Source organism: Trichomycterus rosablanca, chromosome 10, assembly GCF_030014385.1.
Source record: "Trichomycterus rosablanca isolate fTriRos1 chromosome 10, fTriRos1.hap1, whole genome shotgun sequence".
NCBI classification, from domain to species: domain Eukaryota; kingdom Metazoa; phylum Chordata; class Actinopteri; order Siluriformes; family Trichomycteridae; genus Trichomycterus; species Trichomycterus rosablanca.
In genome coordinates this window covers 23,002,954-23,021,929 of record NC_085997.1, presented here as the reverse complement: position 1 = coordinate 23,021,929, position 18,976 = coordinate 23,002,954, and the positions used below count along the sequence as shown (strand labels likewise).

The 18,976-nt window shown below is 38.9% G+C and overlaps 1 protein-coding gene across 2 annotated transcripts in view; it reads left to right on the top strand.

Annotated features, from left to right (window-relative positions):
• ccdc57 (coiled-coil domain containing 57) overlaps positions 1 to 18,976 on the top strand; it is a 32,900-nt gene that overhangs the window by 11,316 nt on the left and 2,608 nt on the right. Inside the window, exons 8-19 of one of the 2 annotated variants that reach the window (XM_063002964.1) lie at positions 179 to 337; positions 1,589 to 1,751; positions 1,898 to 2,023; positions 8,383 to 8,566; positions 9,926 to 10,117; positions 12,157 to 12,257; positions 12,451 to 12,651; positions 13,323 to 13,379; positions 13,597 to 13,816; positions 14,919 to 15,034; positions 15,248 to 15,370; positions 16,793 to 16,958. In XM_063002964.1, the coding sequence (XP_062859034.1) occupies positions 179 to 337; positions 1,589 to 1,751; positions 1,898 to 2,023; positions 8,383 to 8,566; positions 9,926 to 10,117; positions 12,157 to 12,257; positions 12,451 to 12,651; positions 13,323 to 13,379; positions 13,597 to 13,816; positions 14,919 to 15,034; positions 15,248 to 15,370; positions 16,793 to 16,958 (1,808 nt within the window). The remainder of the gene's footprint in view (positions 1 to 178; positions 338 to 1,588; positions 1,752 to 1,897; positions 2,024 to 8,382; positions 8,567 to 9,925; positions 10,118 to 12,156; positions 12,258 to 12,450; positions 12,652 to 13,322; positions 13,380 to 13,596; positions 13,817 to 14,918; positions 15,035 to 15,247; positions 15,371 to 16,792; positions 16,959 to 18,976) is intronic. The other variant, XM_063002965.1, reaches the window with a different exon arrangement.

Genomic DNA, 18,976 nt, shown 5'->3' with positions numbered 1-18,976 from the left:
GACTTTCTTTTATTATCAGATTTATCATTGTTGAACCCTAGTATAAATAAATTACTACTGTTGCTCATTAACTGTTTTAAGCAGATCCTTGCAGCAGTATTTGTAATTACAAATAACATGACATGGTATTTTTGTTTGAACTAATTATAACAATGAAGAATTTCATGTTTACTAAAAGACGCCGTGCACAACTGGAGAAGACACAGGCTGGCTGGGATGCTTACATCACGCAGGTCTCCAAAGAAACAGTTGCCAAGGACACAGAGCTGCTGTCTGTGAAGGACGGAGAGGCTAAAGTCAGAGCAGAGCTACAGAAATGTAAAGAGGACCTGGAGATGTAAGTGTTTGCCAAGACTGTAGACAAGTTAATGACCGTCATCCAGTTTATGTTGGAGTTAAATCTGTTTGGACTGTTCCAGTCTTAGAAATGTAGCACTTTAAATCATACTGATTTACAAGGTTGTTTGGCAGTGTGTAGATTTTCTCATGACTATTCAGTCATCCAGCATATTGACATTTTATTTACTCTCACCAGCAACTTTATTATGTTTATCTATTTGCACGTACATGTATTGGTCTTTTTATGAGCTATATATATGGATGCACCTTGTAAGCATAAACTTACTAAGTGTAGTTCTTTTAATGGATTGAACACTGATCTCCTATATCCCACCCCACAGTGGAAAGAAACCCCTCTGACCAGATGTATATGCATGGACAATCTATGATTCTTAGCACTGCAGTGATACTAGCCTTGGTGTTGAACTGGTATATCAGGTGCAGCAGCAGATCTGGAGTTTTTAAATACTGAATGTTTACACTGGTCTTTTTATTAGGTACACATATCCTATAAGACATTGTAGGTGTACTGTTAGAGATTAGGGCTGTTTTCTTTTTTCATGCATGATGTATTAATCCTTTACATGTTAACCCAAAGCATGACATCCACCTTTAAATACCAAATTTTATTTATTTTCATTATTTCTTTATCTTGGTTAGAGTTGTGGTGTGTCCAGTGTCACCACAAAATCTTGTAACCAAGTGTGTTCACCTCGTACGTGCAGTTATATTTTTACTTTCTTACTGACATCTATGGGCGGCATGGTGACTCAGTGGGTAGCACTGTTGCCTCTTAGCAAAATGGTTCAGGGTTTGATTCCCAGGTGGAGCGGTCCGGGTCCTTTCTGTGTGGAGTTTGCATGTTCTCCCCATGTCTGTGTGGGTGTCCTCCGGGAGCTCCGGTTTCCTCCCACAGTCCAAAGACATGCAAGTGAGGTGATTGGGAGATACTTAATTGTCCATGACTGTGTTTGACATTAAAAACTTGAACTGATCAATCTTGTGTAGCCAGTAAATACCTGTCATGTGTTGAATATTACCAAAGTGTGTAACACATGATGTAAAAATCCTAATAAATAATAATAATACTGACAACTATGGACAATTTGTTCAACTAAAATGTTGATTATACATTTTGAATCGTCTGGGTTATGGTATATTAATTTATATTTCAACTGTTTAAAACTCCTAAAAGCGTTGGTGTTCTTGCTAAATGTGACTATACATGTAAGACTTGTTTTGGGCTCAGGTATAAGGAACAATTAGCCAGTGGGGTTCAGAGGGAGCAGGCTCTGGAGCAGAAGCGAGTGCAGCTGGAGCTAGACTGGGAGCGGCGCTATGAGGAAGTACGTGCTGAACACTACCTCAAGTGTGAAGAGCTAATCAAAGGCCTGACCCAGTCCAGAGACCAGGTAAGCTAATAGACGCACTTTAATACATGCAGATGACATGGCAGGCAATGTACTAAGAGCAGACGACCAGGCTGGCTCTATCTGTGTGTTTGTTTGTTTTAGTACTTGTACAGTATGTAGATGTGAGCTAGGTTTCGTGTTCTCAGGTAAATGCTGAATTGAAGGAAAAGGAGAGAGAAACGCAGATGACTGCTGCACTGTTGAAGAGCGTGACCATAGAGAGAGACCAGGCACTGCGTATGGCCAAGCTTACCTCAAACTCCAATTTTCAGGTTAGAACCGAAAAACATGGAAACTGTATCTACAATGTTTATAGAAAATCATCATAATTATCACAAGCATGGCATTGCTAAAGAGCTCTGTATAGATCTTAGAAAGCCACTCACAGATTTGAACAGTTTGAAACAATTTGTAGAAACTTCAGGTCCCAAGACTGTGGTCCAGTGTAATTCTACTATCACTAAAAATCTGGTCTGCCAAGAATTGATAGCTGCTGGAACTTTTCCCAGTCAAGTAAGCGTCACGTCAGCATTCTTTCTTTGCAAAATGAAGTCTGTAAAAAGTAAAAGACTTGTAGGAAGTTTATGGTTAGATGAAACAAAGATTTACCTATTTGGCCAGATTTATGTTGTAGTGGTCAGAATGTTGTGACAGAATCTTTTAGTTGGCAGACTTAAAAAAAAAAAAAAAAATTATATTTGTATAAATATAATATATTTTATATTGCCCATCGTCATAGCAATTTACTTTTCTCTCAGTTTATTAATTTTTAATCCCTTTTGCCTTTGTGACCCCTCTCATAGTAGTATTTATATATCTGTATCAGTGGCGGCTACTGGTCTTTCAAAGAGGGGAAGCTCATTGTCGGCTTACATCATAAAATTTGTCAATTTATTTATACATAAATTGTGCCCTCCGTTCCTTTTCAAGAAAATGGCCTGAAATGCCAGTTTATCTTTCGACTTCACTCGCAAAATCCGCGATGGGACTGAAGCTCCCAGTGATTAAGTGATGGTGTAGAGATCAAAATAGCTGTCAATCAAAACGGGATTCAGCCTTTCGACTGATCCTCCAATCATCTTGCAGAAGTTCAGCGTCCAGACCCGCCCACAGCTCCATTCACCCGCTATTGACAGGAGTTAAAAAAATCAAGTCAGTCGATTTGTGATAAGTAGCTGATTCTGAATGAACTGTACATATCTGACCATTTAATTTTTGACATTTTAGGGGAAGCTGAGCTTCCCTTGCAGTCTTAGAGAAATCGCCACTGATCTGTATAAATATATTTTATATTGCCCATTGTCAAAGCAATTTACTTTTTTCTCAGTTTATTAATTTTGAATCCTTTTTGCCTTTTTGACCCCTCTCGTAGTAGTATTTATATATCTGTATAAATATATTTTATATTTCCCATTGTCAAAGCAATTTACTTTTCTCTCAGGTTATTAATTTTGAATCCCTTTTGCTTTTGTGACCCCTCTCATTCACCATGCTCACACTGCCTGAGGGCTGAGCTCTCTACCAACGTCAGTGGTACTCATTTGGCAAAATGACTGAAATACCCATGACTTGAATGCTTTTTAGCACAGTATTAATTGCTGTTCATTCAGTAAGAGTTAATTAGTAATCTATACAAATAGCCCTGCCCACAGGAAAATTGCTATTGCAGCTATTCAAAGTGATGCCAGCACATTTAGAAGAGTTCAGAGTGTCCTGGCTGATATATAGCTATAGGTCATTTATCATGTAACATTTTAGGACCTTTAAAAAGCATGTCAGTGAGGGATGCATTGACACTGAGAGAATGCTTCTGTGAAAGTTCATGGTGCCTTGTGTAAGCGTATTTAAGGAAAGCTTGTATCCAGTAACACTGCTCATTCATTTTGAACAGCTGAAATTGACAGGCTGCATTGGTGAATGAACTCCCTTCACCTCAAAGCACACTTTTGTATTTTCTTAGCGTGACCCATTTACGATCTGAACGTGATCTATTCTCCTACACAGTGTAGGAATGTGCTACATACAATTTTATACCTTTTAAATCCCCTTTAGCTGTCAGGCCTCAAGAATGGTTGAGGAATTCTGAGGTAGTGCTGTACTGTTACAGGATCAAAGAGAGCAACATTACATTTATGTACATTTAGGTGATATTGCTTTACAGTGGGGCCAAAAAGCCCCATTTAGTCAGCCACTGATTGTGCAAGTTCTCCTACTTAGAAAGATGAGAGAGGGCTGTAATTTTCATCATAGGTACACTTCAACTATGAGAGACAAAATGAGAGAAAAAAAATCCAGGAAATCACATTGTAGGATTTTTAAGGAATTTATTTGTAAATTATGGTGGAAAATAAGTATTTGGTCACCCACAAACAAGCAAGATTTCTGGCTCTCACAGACCTGTAACTTCTTCTTTAAGAAGTTTTTCTGTCCTCCACTCGTTACCTGTATTAATGGCACCTGTTTGACCTCGTTATCTGTATAAAAGACACCTGTCCACAGCCTCAAACAGTCAGACTCCAAACTCAACCATGGCCAAGACCAAAGAGCTGTCGAAGGACACCAGGAAGAAAATTGTAGACCTGCACCAGGCTGGGAAGAGTGAATCTACAATAGGCAAGCAGGTTGGTGTGAATAAATCAACTGTGGGAGCAATTGTAAGAAAATGGAGGACATACAAGAGCATTGATAATCTCCCTCGATCTGGTGCCCCACGCAAGATCTCATCCCGTGGGGTCAAAATGATCATGAGAACGGTGAGCAAAAATCCCAGAACTGCACGGAGGGACCTGATGAATGACCTGCAGAGAGCTGGGACCAAAGTAACAAAGGCTACCATCAGTAACACACTACGCCGAGAGGGACTCAAATCCTGCTGTGCCAGGCGTGTCCCCCTGCTTAAGCCAGTACATGTCCAGACCCGTCTGAAGTTTGCCAGAGAGCATATGGATGATCCAGAAGAGGATTGGGAGAATATCATGTGGTCAGATGAAACCAAAATGGAACTTTTTGGTAAAAACTCAACTGTTTGGAGGAAGAAGAATGCTGAGTTGCATCCCAAGAACACCATACCTACTGTGAAGCATGGGGGTGGAAACATCATGCTTTGGGGCTGTTTTTCTGCAAAGGGGACAGGACGACTGATCCGTGTTAAGGGAAGAATGAACGGGGCCATGTATCGTGAGATTTTAACCCAAAACCTCCTTCCATCAGTGAGAGCATTGAAGATGGAACGTGGCTGGGTCTTCCAGCATGACAATGATCCCAAACACACCGCTCGGGCAACGAAGGAGTGGCTCCGTAAAAAGCATTTCAAGGTCCTGGAGTGGCCTAGCCAGTCTCCAGACCTCAACCCCATAGAAAATTTGTGGAGGGAGCTGAAAGTCCGTGTTGCCCAGCGACAGCCCCAAAACATCACTGCTCTAGAGGAGATCTGCATGGAGGAATGGGCCAAAATACCAGCTACAGTGTGTGCAAACCTGGTGAAGACTTACAGGAAACGTTTGACCTCTGTCATTGCCACCAAAGGTTATGTTACAAAGTATTGAGTTGAACTTTTGTTATTGACCAAATACTTATTTTCCACCATAATTTACAAATAAATTCTTTAAAAATCCTACAATGTGATTTCCTGGATTTTTTATTTTGTCTCTCATAGTTGAAGTGTACCTATGATGAAAATTACAGACCTCTCTCATCTTTCTAAGTAGGAGAACTTGCACAATCAGTGGCTGACTAAATACTTTTTGGCCCCACTGTATTTATATTTTATGTTCATTAAAGTATTGCATTAAGAAGGCATACCTGGTTTTCTTAAAGCCTCAAAGAAATTTTATTGCAAAGTTGCAAAGTAACCAGCAGTTATATACAACACTTGAACAATGATTTAGCCCATAAATATATTTGTATATGTTACTCTTATGCCAAGTTCACACTACACGACTTTCCAAGTCGTCAGGTCGCTGTACAGTTCACACTACACAACTGGATCTCTTGTAATCGGGGGTCTTTCAAGTCGGTGTGGCTTTCACACTACACGATCTATCACCAACTGGAATCGCAGGCGAGCTTCTCTGGTCTCCCAAACTACGTTTTGTCACGAAAACAAATGTGAGAAGTGACGAAAGGTTTAATGATACCACATCCAAAAATGCACGAAAACAAGTAGCGAGCGATCACAGTTTGTGCGCTGATGTGCAGCGTAAAATCAAGGAGAAAAAATAAATGAATCAGAGTGGATTGGTCTACGTGAACAGTATGGATTGTTCTATAGTGAGTAGGAGGTTAATAAATATTTTTGCAATGCAATGTTGGTGTTTTGTAGAGAACGCTAAGGTCAGAAATACTGTAAAACGTGTGTGTGCCGGTGTATTCTGATATAAACTATATTATGCTCTTGTCCCACCTTTTTACAACTCCTCCCCTGCATTTCTCTCACACCGTATCTTGCGTTCTCATTGGCTGTTCGACATAGCACTCATTGCCAGATATTTGACATGCTAGAAATCTCTCTTCGCTCGGATCGAGTTGTTGAGTAGTTCACACGTAGTGATTGAGAGCCGAGTTTCGTTCGCCGAGCAAACGCTAAGTTGCTCCCGAGCTGGCAAATCTAGTGCCAACCAGTCGGCGAGCTAAAATCAGGGCAAAAATTGTGTAGTGTGAACTAGGCATTAGATGCACATTTCAAAAATAGTAAAGTAAGTTTTTTTTTTATGAAAAAGTACATTACAAATGACTTATTACATTACAAACTCAGTTCCAAAAGTTGGGACAGTAGGAACAAATTTACATTTGAAGACCCAGCAAAGATGTGCAAATCCTTTTTGATCTGTATTCAATTAATATTAAAAATTTTAACTAATTAAATGTGTTGTTTTTCAGATATTTATGCTCATTCTAAATGGAATGGCTGTAGCACATTCCTACAAGTTGGACATTGGTCAGTGTTTTTTTTCCATTTTTGTTTCTTATAACTTTTAAGCTGCACAAAAGTCCATGGTCTAGACTGTTCTCCAGTCTAGCATGTGTATGTTCTTACTACAGGACACAGTGTTGCCTCACATGCAAAGGGGCTTGACATTGTCTTGCTGTAACCTGCAGGGGTGACAGAAAAGATGCCTTGATGGCAACAAATGTTGCATGACAATGTGAAAGTACCCCTTAGCATTAATTGTGCTTTCAGAGATGTGAAAGTAACCCATACCATTGGCATACCTTGTCGGATCTAGTCTTTTGAACTTTGCATTGGTAACAATCTAGCTGGTCTTTTTCATTTTGGCCTGGAAACATGATGGTGTCTCCAGCTATGCACGTAACATTGTGTACTGGATCAACGCTGGTACAGACCGAACATTTGTGGAGTTTTATGTTTTTTTTTTTAAGTCATTCATTGTGTGGCTTCTTAATATATGAGCACTTACTTTTTCACCAGTGGTACAGCTTGCTATTTAAGTTTCTTCTCAGCTTTTAAGGTACTACTGTGGGAGGGTAAAAGTACTGCTAACACACAGTTGTAAAGCGGCCAAATTATTCACTCTGTCCTGAGCTAATGTAGGCATTCACCCATTGATACCTCCCTGTGAGAGTATGAATTAATCATGAGAAGTTTTTGCTGTGGAATACAATACCTCTTAAGTCTCACTTACTGGGGTCAGATTTTAGAAACTAATAACAGTATAAAAATAGATCAACAAAATATGTTTACAGCCTTATTGGAAGTGTTAATGTTTTAATAAATAAAAAATAAAATCTAAATGGAAGATTGCTGGATGTGACATACCACTGCATGTTAACATATGGGTGTGATTATGGGTGGGCATTTCTGTAGAATATATCAGGGTCAGCTTTTTTTTTTTTTTACATATGCTATCTGCAATGCTATATGTCAGCTTCTGCAAACAACTGCAACAACTTTAACCATCCATTATCATATATTAGTTGTTATTAATGTGGCTAGAATAGAATATTTAAAAAATTATAATTACTGTTCTTGAGATTTTGGTTAGTCACAGCTTTATAGCATGTGTAGGGCAACATGGTGGCTTGGTGAGTAGCACTGTTACCTCACAGCAAAAGGGGTATGTATTCGAGTTTGCATGTTCTCCCCATGTCCGGTTTCCTCCCACAGTCCAAAGACATGCTAGTGAGGTAAATTGGAGATACAAAATTGTCCATGACTGTGTTTGACATTAAAACTTGAACTGATGAATCTTGATGTTAAAATCCTAATAAATAAATAAAAAATATAGGATTTGTGTATTTAGTGTATAGGGTTTTTGGCTAGGGTGCTCTCACACTGTAGCAGTGTAAATGTTAAACTTGATTTACATCAAAATATATTTTTGTGTGAATTGCATTCATTTTAGAGCTTATGCTATTTTGCTAGCCATTCAATATTATCAAGAAGTCATGGTTTTCTGTACATCACATAGATTTTGTTAGCATTTCAAATTGTTGAACTGTATCACACCTGTGATCCTACTCCAATTTGAAAATGAAAAGGTACACTTATTGGAGTTTTCGAAATTTGAAAGATCTGCTAGATCACCACTTGGGAGGTCTATATTATTTCATTTTCACTGGAATTCTGTCGCACTGTTCTGTTAAATATTCAGTGGTGTTTCTGTGTCTGTAGGCAGCCGAAATGGAGAGCAGTGGTTTTCTCTCAGACGAGATCCAGCGGCTTCAGCAGCAGAACGGCAGGCTGCGGGAGGTGATAGCTGAGATGAGAAAACAAATGGAGAGCATTAGTAAAGAATTACCTCGTCCCCAGACCCCAGCCAAAACTCAACTCGGTGACCCTGCACTCTTAACTGCAGGTACTAACCAGCAGAACTGATATTTTGGGCAGTGGATTTTATTTTCGGCATAAAACAAAAATCCATGCCCTGTAGAGTATTGTGCCGTTTAAGCACAACTAAGCCATTTAAGGTGTTAGTTGCAGCATAGTTTTGGAGCCTCAAAAGACACAGAATCTTTCTATGACTAGTGATCCATTAGCAGCTTTCATGCCTTTTTATGTCCATCTAAAACTGATATTATTGGTTCATGTGTCTCATTTTTGAATTTCCTTTATAAAGGCCTATATTATTGTTTATTGATGGAAATGTAACAGAAACACATGACAACACAAACTAACTTGCAGCCTGACTGGGCATTGTTAAAAAGATGGGCACAAAGATGTGTTGACATTCATAAATCAGAAAAAAGTTTGTTACAACTGTATCAACCAATATTATTTTTAAAAATACAATTAAATTAAAACTGCAATGAACCTGCCTGAAAACTGACCCATACACAGATCCTGCTGAGAGAACCTGTAATGTGTTGTTCCTCTTTTTCCTTTAAAGCCTTTAAAAGCCTTGTAAGCCTTGTAAGTGCTGTAAAACACCATTAAGTATCAGAAACCCTTAAATAAACATCTGACTGCCTTTGCCATGAAGATAAAACTTGGTTGTGGTTTAGAACAGTAATCCAAAGCATACATGTAAATCCACACTTGAAGAATTAGATGATTCAATGATTTGCAGTGGTCATTTCAGTCCCCTGATCTAAAAAGTCAAGAAAAGAAATGAAAAGTGCATCCTTCAAGCACTAGAAATTCTGTATTGAGATGTGATTCTTTCTTCTGTATTAATCATTCTAATCTGCCATTATAGAAGACTCGGTGATGTTCTGTTGTCATAGAAAGTTGCACAAAGTTCCTAATACAGAAGTGCTGAAAATATTTAAATAGTTTTAAAAAATCCCTATTTGAATATGTTTTCTGTCCTTGTGCATTTTGGCGACCTCTGGCGGCCTGCTGTACGACGCTTCTTGCTCCTCGTTTAATTCTGAAGCTTGCTAATCAGCATTAACTAGCTGGTCTAATATTACAGGGTGGCAGAAAGACATGGAAGCACATATTCGGATTGCATACTCATCAGTATGTGTAGGGCATACTCATCAGTATGTGTAGATCCTGGCATAAAACTGTAGTTATGATTCCAAGCCAATTATAACTGTTGGTAATTATAACTAATATAGAAAATATTGTTATACATTACCTATCTATAATTATGAGGTTTTTTAATATGACTAGTTCTCAGAATCACTAAATTTCATCTGAGTTATGAATAAAACTATTTTTGTTAAAGACTGCTACTTGGCCTTACATAAAACTGTCCATGTTATTGCAGGGGCTACAGAATACAACCAAGCCTTGGAGGAAGAACTACAGAACCTGAAGGCGAAATGCAGATCCCTTGAAGACCAATTAGAACAAGCTTTGAAGACAACTAATTCTATTGTCACTTCTGCACCTGTGCACCCTGTGGCCCCTGACAATGCCTACCTTCAAAACCACATCAGATCTCTCAACGAAACCATAGGTATTTTATTTTACAGTTAAAGATTCTCATATATATATATATATATATATATATATATATATATATACAGTGTATCACAGAAGTGAGTACACCCCTCACATTTCTGCAGATATTTAAGTATATCTTTTCATGGGACAACACTGACAAAATGACACTTTGACACAATGAAAAGTAGTCTGTGTGCAGCTTATATAACAGTGTAAATTTATTCTTCCCTCAAAATAACTCAATATACAGCCATTAATGTCTAAACCACCGGCAACAAAAGTGAGTACACCCCTAAGAGACTACACCCCTAAATGTCCAAATTGAGCACTGCTTGTCATTTTCCCTCCAAAATGTCATGTGATTTGTTAGTGTTACTAGGTCTCAGGTGTGCATAGGGAGCAGGTGTGTTCAATTTAGTAGTACAGCTCTCACACTCTCTCATACTGGTCACTGAAAGTTCCAACATGGCACCTCATGGCAAAGAACTCTCTGAGGATCTTAAAAGACGAATTGTTGCGCTACATGAAGATGGCCAAGGCTTCAAGAAGATTGCCAACACCCTGAAACTGAGCTGCAGCACAGTGGCCAAGATCATCCAGCGTTTTAAAAGAGCAGGGTCCACTCAGAACAGACCTCGCGTTGGTCGTCCAAAGAAGCTGAGTGCACGTGCTCAGCGTCACATCCAACTGCTGTCTTTGAAAGATAGGCGCAGGAGTGCTGTCAGCATTGCTGCAGAGATTGAAAAGGTGGGGGGTCAGCCTGTCAGTGCTCAGACCATACGCCGCACACTACATCAAATTGGTCTGCATGGCTGTCACCCCAGAAGGAAGCCTCTTCTGAAGTCTCTACACAAGAAAGCCCTCAAACAGTTTGCTGAAGACATGTCAACAAAGGACATGGATTACTGGAACCATGTCCTATGGTCTGATGAGACCAAGATTAATTTGTTTGGTTCAGATGGTCTCAAGCATGTGTGGCGGCAATCAGGTGAGGAGTACAAAGATAAGTGTGTCATGCCTACAGTCAAGCATGGTGGTGGGAATGCCATGGTCTGGGGCTGCATGAGTGCAGCAGGTGTTGGGGAGTTACATTTCATTGAGGGACACATGAACTCCAATATGTACTGTGAAATACTGAAGCAGAGCATGATCCCCTCCCTCCGGAATCTGGGTCGCAGGGCAGTGTTCCAGCATGATAATGACCCCAAACACACCTCTAAGACGACCACTGCTTTATTGAAGAGGCTGAGGGTAAAGGTGATGGACTGGCCAAGCATGTCTCCAGACCTAAACCCAATAGAACATCTTTGGGGCATCCTCAAGCGGAAGGTGGAGGAGCGCAAAGTCTCGAATATCCGCCAGCTCCGTGATGTCATCATGGAGGAGTGGAAAAGCATTCCAGTGGCAACCTGTGAAGCTCTGGTAAACTCCATGCCCAGGAGAGTTAAGGCAGTTCTGGGAAATAATGGTGGCCACACAAAATATTGACACTTCAGCAACTTTCACTAAGGGGTGTACTCACTTTTGTTGCCGGTGGTTTAGACATTAATGGCTGTATATTGAGTTATTTTGAGGGAAGAATAAATTTACACTGTTATATAAGCTGCACACAGACTACTTTTCATTGTGTCAAAGTGTCATTTTGTCAGTGTTGTCCCATGAAAAGATATACTTAAATATCTGCAGAAATGTGAGGGGTGTACTCACTTCTGTGATACACTGTATATATATATATATATATATATATATATATGTATATACTCGCTCAACCAAAAAATGGTGACTACGTAGAAATGTGATGTAATTTGTTTTTAAAATTCTTAATAAATAGAGTTAAAAAACATATTGACAGACACTTATTGAAGAATGTATGTATCATATGTATGATAGATAGATAGATAGATAGATAGATAGATAGATAGATAGATAGATAGATAGATAGATAGATAGATAGATAGATAGTTAGATAGATAGAAATGTTTTATGGCTTATGTGATACTCTAGCATTATTTTGGCACGAACACGTTTGTTCTAGGAAGTGTTTTTTGGCAGGCGGACTGCGAGCTGAAAAAGTATCCAGTGCTGCAGCATTAAAGAAACAGGAAGTAAGACTGGCCCACTTGGAGTCAATTGTGAATCAGCTTACACAACAGGTAATAAAAGCTTGCTAGTAATTAAACCAGATACAGCCATTTTAAGAATTAATGGTACACTTGGCTAAGTTAAAAATGAACTAACTTTTGTAAACTAAAAATGTAACTTTAACCATTTGTAAGGACCCTACTGAGTGAGGAAAATCAATGTGGAGCACACATCACATTATAATATTTGTATGTCCTCACCTAGTGTCACTCAAGACAAATGGAAAATGAGGCATTACGGTTGGAACTGGCCAATCAAAAGAGAGGAGCAGCAGCTGAAGTGGAACGCTTGAAGCAAAAACTGACTGCTTCAGAGATGCAACTGGAGGAAGCAAAGAGAGAGGCAGAAGAGTATCAAAAAGGCAGTCTTCTTCATAATCTGGAAACAGTTGCTCTGGGCAACCAGGTGAGTGTGATATACAGCGTGTTACATTTTACATTAACATATACATCAAAACTCTTTAAAATTTAATATAAAATGAGGCAAGATCATCACATTATACCACATTATAATGATTGACAATTTGCCTACATACCAACACAGTAACAGTTGTACTTCTTAGGTTTTAAGGGTATTTCACAGCATTCTAACAGCACTTCCAACTGTGAAGCATGGTTGATGAACATGGTTTGGGGCTGCTTTGCTATCTTATGGCCTGGGAAGCTTGGAATTTATTTAAACTGATGTTTTACTGGATAATTTAAAATGGCCAAGTAAGTCTGGGTCTTGACTTAATTGAAATATTAAGATCAAAATCAAAGTGCAGTTTAGTCAAAAGAATTCCTGAATGTAATCCTAGCTGATTACCAGCTTTAAGAGATATTATTGCAGCTAAAAGAGGTTTGACAAGTTATTAATTACAAGTGTTCACATGCTTCCCCCCAACCTAAATTGTAAATAATTAAGTATTATGTTTAATAAGGACAAAAATAGTTTGTCAGAAATGTACAAGTACCACAGCAATGTAGGTAATTCCAAAGGATTCACAAACTTTCTTTGATCTTTAAATTTAGAGTTCTTTTATTTATCATTATTAATGTCATATTAAATAATGCTAACAAAGTGTCATTGTACAGGTGTCTGCACTGAAACTGGACATTGCAAGCAGAAAAGAGCCTGTGGTACTTGAGCAGGTAAGAAGGTTAAAATAATTTACGTGGCAAACATTATGTCGATATGCATCCACATGCTTTAAAAAACTTAGGTTAGATTTCTGGTAGAAAATTGGGTTGTGCCGATTTTAAGCCCTTGAAATAAGTTTTCTGGTTTAAACAAACAAATAAAAACCTCATGTACTGTACTTGTATATTCAGTGTTACAACAGTTACAGTTACATTTTTGATTTTTTAGAGTGAGATGGTAAAGCAGCTTCAGGATGAGAATCTCAGTCTGAGGCAGCAACTACTGGTACAGTGTTCTGGCGGACTGGGTGATGTTGGGGATGCCCGTCAGCTTCAGTACAAACTCAAACAGGCAGCTCGCTGGATCTCTTGTCTCAGCCGGGACAAACAACAACTCATTGAGATGGGCAACAGACTCAGGGCTCAGCTGATAGAGGCAGGGCTGTATGGTGAGTTTGTTTTAAATAGTTCTGACCACTGAATTACAGCTGTATATAGGTTTAAATATGTCAATTTGAATACGGTAGAGTTCCATAGAGAGTGTGGAATACAGAATAAATGTCAAGTCTCTTTGACCAGAGGGTTACATTTAGCATTGTAAAATATAAAAGAAAATATAAATAGTGGGTATGTAACAGTGTTAATCATAAAATCAGTTATAATTTAATGTGAAACATCAAACTACAAACCCTATTTCTGGAAACATTTTGTAAAATACAATTAAATGTAATTAAAACAAGAATCTGTGATTTGTTCATTCACTTGAATCTTTATTGAACTTACTGAAAGTACAAAAGTAAAGATTTTAGGTTTTCCCTTCCAGAATTTACTGTATTTTGTAAATATAAACAAATTTAGAATTAATTGCCTGCAACACACTCAAAAATGTTGGGACAGCGACGTTTTATCACTGTTAGCCTAGTGGGTAGAGCTTTGGATTATCAACTGAAAGGTTGAGAGTTTGAATCCCCAACTCTGCCATGCAGCCACTGTTGGGCCCTTGAGCAAGGCCCTAAACCCTCTTTGCTCCAGGGGCGCCGTACGATGGCTGACCCTGCGCTCTGACTCCAGCTTCCAAACAAGCTGGGATATGCGAAGAAAGAATTTTGTTGTACTGTACACCTGTATATATATTTATGACAAATAAAGGCATTCTCAAAAAATTTCGTTTCAGATTTGGTATTTTACAAAATGTCCCAACTTTTCCATAAATGGGGTTTGTATTTGTAGTGTAATAATGTCTTAACAATCTATTTATGATGGACAGGACTGAGGGGGTTAATAAGAACGTTGATGCTTCCATTGTTTAGTTTGTTTTCCATAACACTAAACTGATGTGTTTTTGCCGAGGAATTACACAAATACTTAACAAACTCAACAAAACTCCTCAGCTCAGTTTATTTAGTGTCTGAAAATAATTTGCATATCTCTTGTGTGTTTATCAGAGAATATAAGCTCTGTCATTTTAGTATTTTAGAGAATTAAAAACCCTTTAAAATATTTGTTGTTCTTGAATCTGACAGTAAAGTAAGTCCTTGTGTTTCCCAATAGTTGCTCAGCATTTGGAAACAGGATCCAAACCCACCCCCAGCAAACCTGCGCCTGACACCCAGCCTCACAGTCGCTTGTCTACACTAGAACAGCTTCAGTACAAGCTTACAACTCAGGTGCTGTATTTATATTCCACATTTAGCAATATCTGTACTGATTTAGACGTGATACTGATGCAATGCTGTTATCAGCAAGGCCACTAGAGAGTGCCAGAACAGAGGTTATTGAACTCAGATGTCTCAAAAGCATCATTACAAAACACTATCAATAAACCGTCAGTGCTGTAAATAGAGATGATTATTGACCTGGCTTGATAATGTTTTATCCAGGAACTGCAATATGCACAAAGAGATCAGAGTAAGAACAAGCCTATTATAGTCCGGCCCCATTTGTCGGGGAGCGAGAGTGAGGCCAGTAACATCAATCCATGGGACCTTACAACACGAGTCCAGGTATAATGTATAAAAGCATTTTCCCATCACTTCATAGTACTGTTAACTCTGAACTGTGCATTTGAAATAATAAAAATATGTTGTCCTCAAGTATGTTCTAAAAGTCTCTGAAATATCACTGTGCCCACTTCATACCCTGCTGGCATCACAACAGCTCTGTACAATCACAATCAGCAAGTGTGATTTCAAATGTACCTGCTAACAGTGAATTAGCCCGTTATGCATCTGCCTACAAAATTAGATTTGCAGAATTAATGTTACACTATACCATTATAACCACAAATTTTTGGTAATGTTAGCTTGTTGGCCAGCAAGCAGTCTTTATAACTAATCGGCTCCAGAGCTTTTAGAAACCTTGTCATTCTCTTATGAATTTAACATTCATTGTGATTGGCTGAAATTCATGGAGTGTGAAATGTGAAGCCAAACCTGTCTTTCAAAGCTAAATAGACAGTCGGATTGGTGCTTCCACTGGTTTAAATCTGCGGTTTGAAGTGATTGAAATCTCTGCTCACATACACATAATTATTTAGGGAATACAGTTGCAAAATAGTTGCCCTTAAATACAACTACAACTAAATCTAAACTAAATTAATTACACACAACCAGTTGTACTGTCCATGTCTTTAATTGAGCACTTTAAGTTAACATTCACAGTGCTGGGAGAAAAAGTATGTGAACCTGTGTGTTAATGACCTCTCTGTGAGTGAACCAGAAAAAAGATGTTTCAATTAAAATGTGAGATTGGAAGTGTGGGTTATTTGTGTACTTTGGCCATAAAGGTACATAAGGCCTGGTTACTGACAAATCTGTTCTTCTCAAGAAAAATTGGTTAGTGTGAACCATGCAACCCCAACCACCGGGCTGGTCCGTGAGTCATTTATTACCAGTCTGCACAGAAAGAATAAATAATTAGAGATCGCTACAAGAGCAATTCAATTTCCAAAACTCCTCTGGTGTTATTGTCCCCAATCACCACTAGAGCAACGTCTCGTTGCAGCGAAAAAAGCTCAGGATTTACATTCTATAGTTATTCTATTTTAAATCCTCCCGCACATGCCGGTCCATGAAATTATATCTTATATGAAACCGGTCCGTGGTGCAAAAAAGGGTTGGGGAGTGCTGGTTTAGAAGACATGATATAGAAACACATGGAGGTGTAAAACGCTACAAATCCATGGTTAGACAAATGTAGGACATTCAGGACTGTTTGAGTCGGAATCTGCTGCTTAATTTTTTTTCATTACAACTTCTGTTTATTATTAAAAGAATAACATAACATTAATACAAATGACAAAGAAGTTTCACATTAATTCACCTTTAATTATTAGTCTCTAATAAACAGCTTACTGTGGTGTTAATATATAATATAATATATAATGCCTTTTACCAGCCAAATGTCATTTTACATTTTTTTCTCAGCCTTTAGACAGTAAAGAGAATACCCCTCCAGTGCTGTCTCATCAGACCAGCTGTCCCCAAACCCTACTGTCTTCTGTGGGTACTGATGCGTCTCTGCAGGACGTATGGAAAATGGTAGAACGTGGTTGGAGTCCAGCAATGCTCACAAGTAACAGTGAGGACCAAGGTGAGACTGCTACCCAGTCAACAACCCCTCAAGACCTACAGTTTAATTCAAAAATTTAGATAGACATGTAGAAATATATTGTGTGATGGTTTGTGAAAATATGACAGAATCTGTTATTATGTACTTACCACAACTTAGTATTACAACAATTTATTAAGTTATGTAGCGTTCTCTTGACTTTATCAGTTGGACTGATACACAACAAATACAATAGGAAGAGTCTAGAGAGTCGACATCTGTAGTTAATCACTAACAAAGAATAAGAAGGTCATGCACCAAAGGCCAAATACATTAAAGTACTTTTTACACAGGCTGGCATGGTGGCTTGGTGGTAGGGTGTCCATACGTCAGGTTTTAGAGTGGACGAACCAGTTTTTCATCTACCTGTCCACAGTCCGGTGCAATGACTTCTCGGACACATATTTGTCCCTACTGAAAGCTAATCGGAAGCTTGTAATGATCATAATTAATTAGCCAGTCAATGGGTTACAAACATGTCAAAAGAAATTACTTGAATTTAATTGGCTGAAGCCACCACTTTCAGTTTCTAATTCCCATATGGAGTGGTCAGGGTCCGTTCTATGTGGAGTTGTTCTTTTCATGTTGGTGTGAGTTTCCTTTAGGAGCCCCGTTTTTCCCCCCATAGTCCAAAGACATATGAGTTATGTGTGGAAAGTTAGATCATTGTCACAGCAAATATTTCAGCTGTCATATCAACTGGCCAGGCACCCACGCATACACAGGCTATGTCTGAGGCAGGGATGGTTGAATAGGGTTCCTCATTGCTGCTGCAGTTGCTGCCTCTGCTGAACGGTACAGGAGCGTGAACAATATCACAGATAGTAGTGCATGACTCTTTGTATGCAATTCTTCTCTCTGCGAGACCCCTTCTCTGGCAGATGTCAGAGTGGGCGCATGATAGTCTGCGGTCGGGGTGGAGGAAATTAACACTGGGAAATATGACTAGATTGGAAGGAACTGGCGGTAAAAAAAACTTTCCTTTTCCAAAATAACAGTGTAGATTACTAATAAATTTTTCTCCCCTATTCTAGTCGTGTCCAATTACCCTGATTGCGTCCTCTATACTGGTTCGACCCTTCACCGCTGACTGAGGACGCCTCTCAACTGACTTGCGCCCCCTCCGGGTATAGTATAGACTGCATGGGCGGTCACACCCCCATCAGCATTATTCCTCAGCCCTGTGCAGGCGCCATCAGTCAGCCAGCAGGGGCCGCAGTTGTACCAATTATGAGGACCTATGATCCGACTCTCTACCCTCTAACCCTGAACAACAGTCAATCATTGTTCATGCTGCCGCCCGGAAAGGTAGAGTCGAGATTCGATGCGATGCATTCAGAACCCCAACTCTGGCGCACTAGCGTACTTTACCGCTGCGCCACCTGAGCGGCTGAGATATACTATTCTATATTTAATATAACACAAATTGTTTAATGTTTAAAAATAATAAATATTATTTTAGGGCATTTTTATTTAATCTGTTTATGAAATAGGACCTGAATTTATTGGAGCTTCATCAATTATATGTAATTTTCTGAGAAGCAGTGAAGCAAAGCTACAAAAATACATGAATACATGAATACATTAATTCAATAACTGTAGGTCTAAGCAAAGCTAAAACCTTGACTCAAGGACAAATACAGAGCATGCCCATTGCACGCAGTGGCCAGGAGAACCTTTACCAACCTTAACTCATCACATTTCTTAATATAACATTATCTTGTCATACTTTGTACCAGTATTGAGTTTAATCGCTTTTCCCAGGACTGTGTTCTCATTTGCCTATATTACAACACACTGCCATTATCAGTTTCATGAGCGTACATCGTGATCAGACGTTTGCACCATCTGAGTTACTGTAGACTGGCTTGGCACTGAGCTATGTGGTCTGGATGAAAAAGTGCTGACTTGTGTGCTGTTTAGCTCCATAGTTCATCAGTTCTGTGAAACAATTTTAGTAACATGCCAAAATAAGCCTTGACAATTTTAGACCTTTTTTA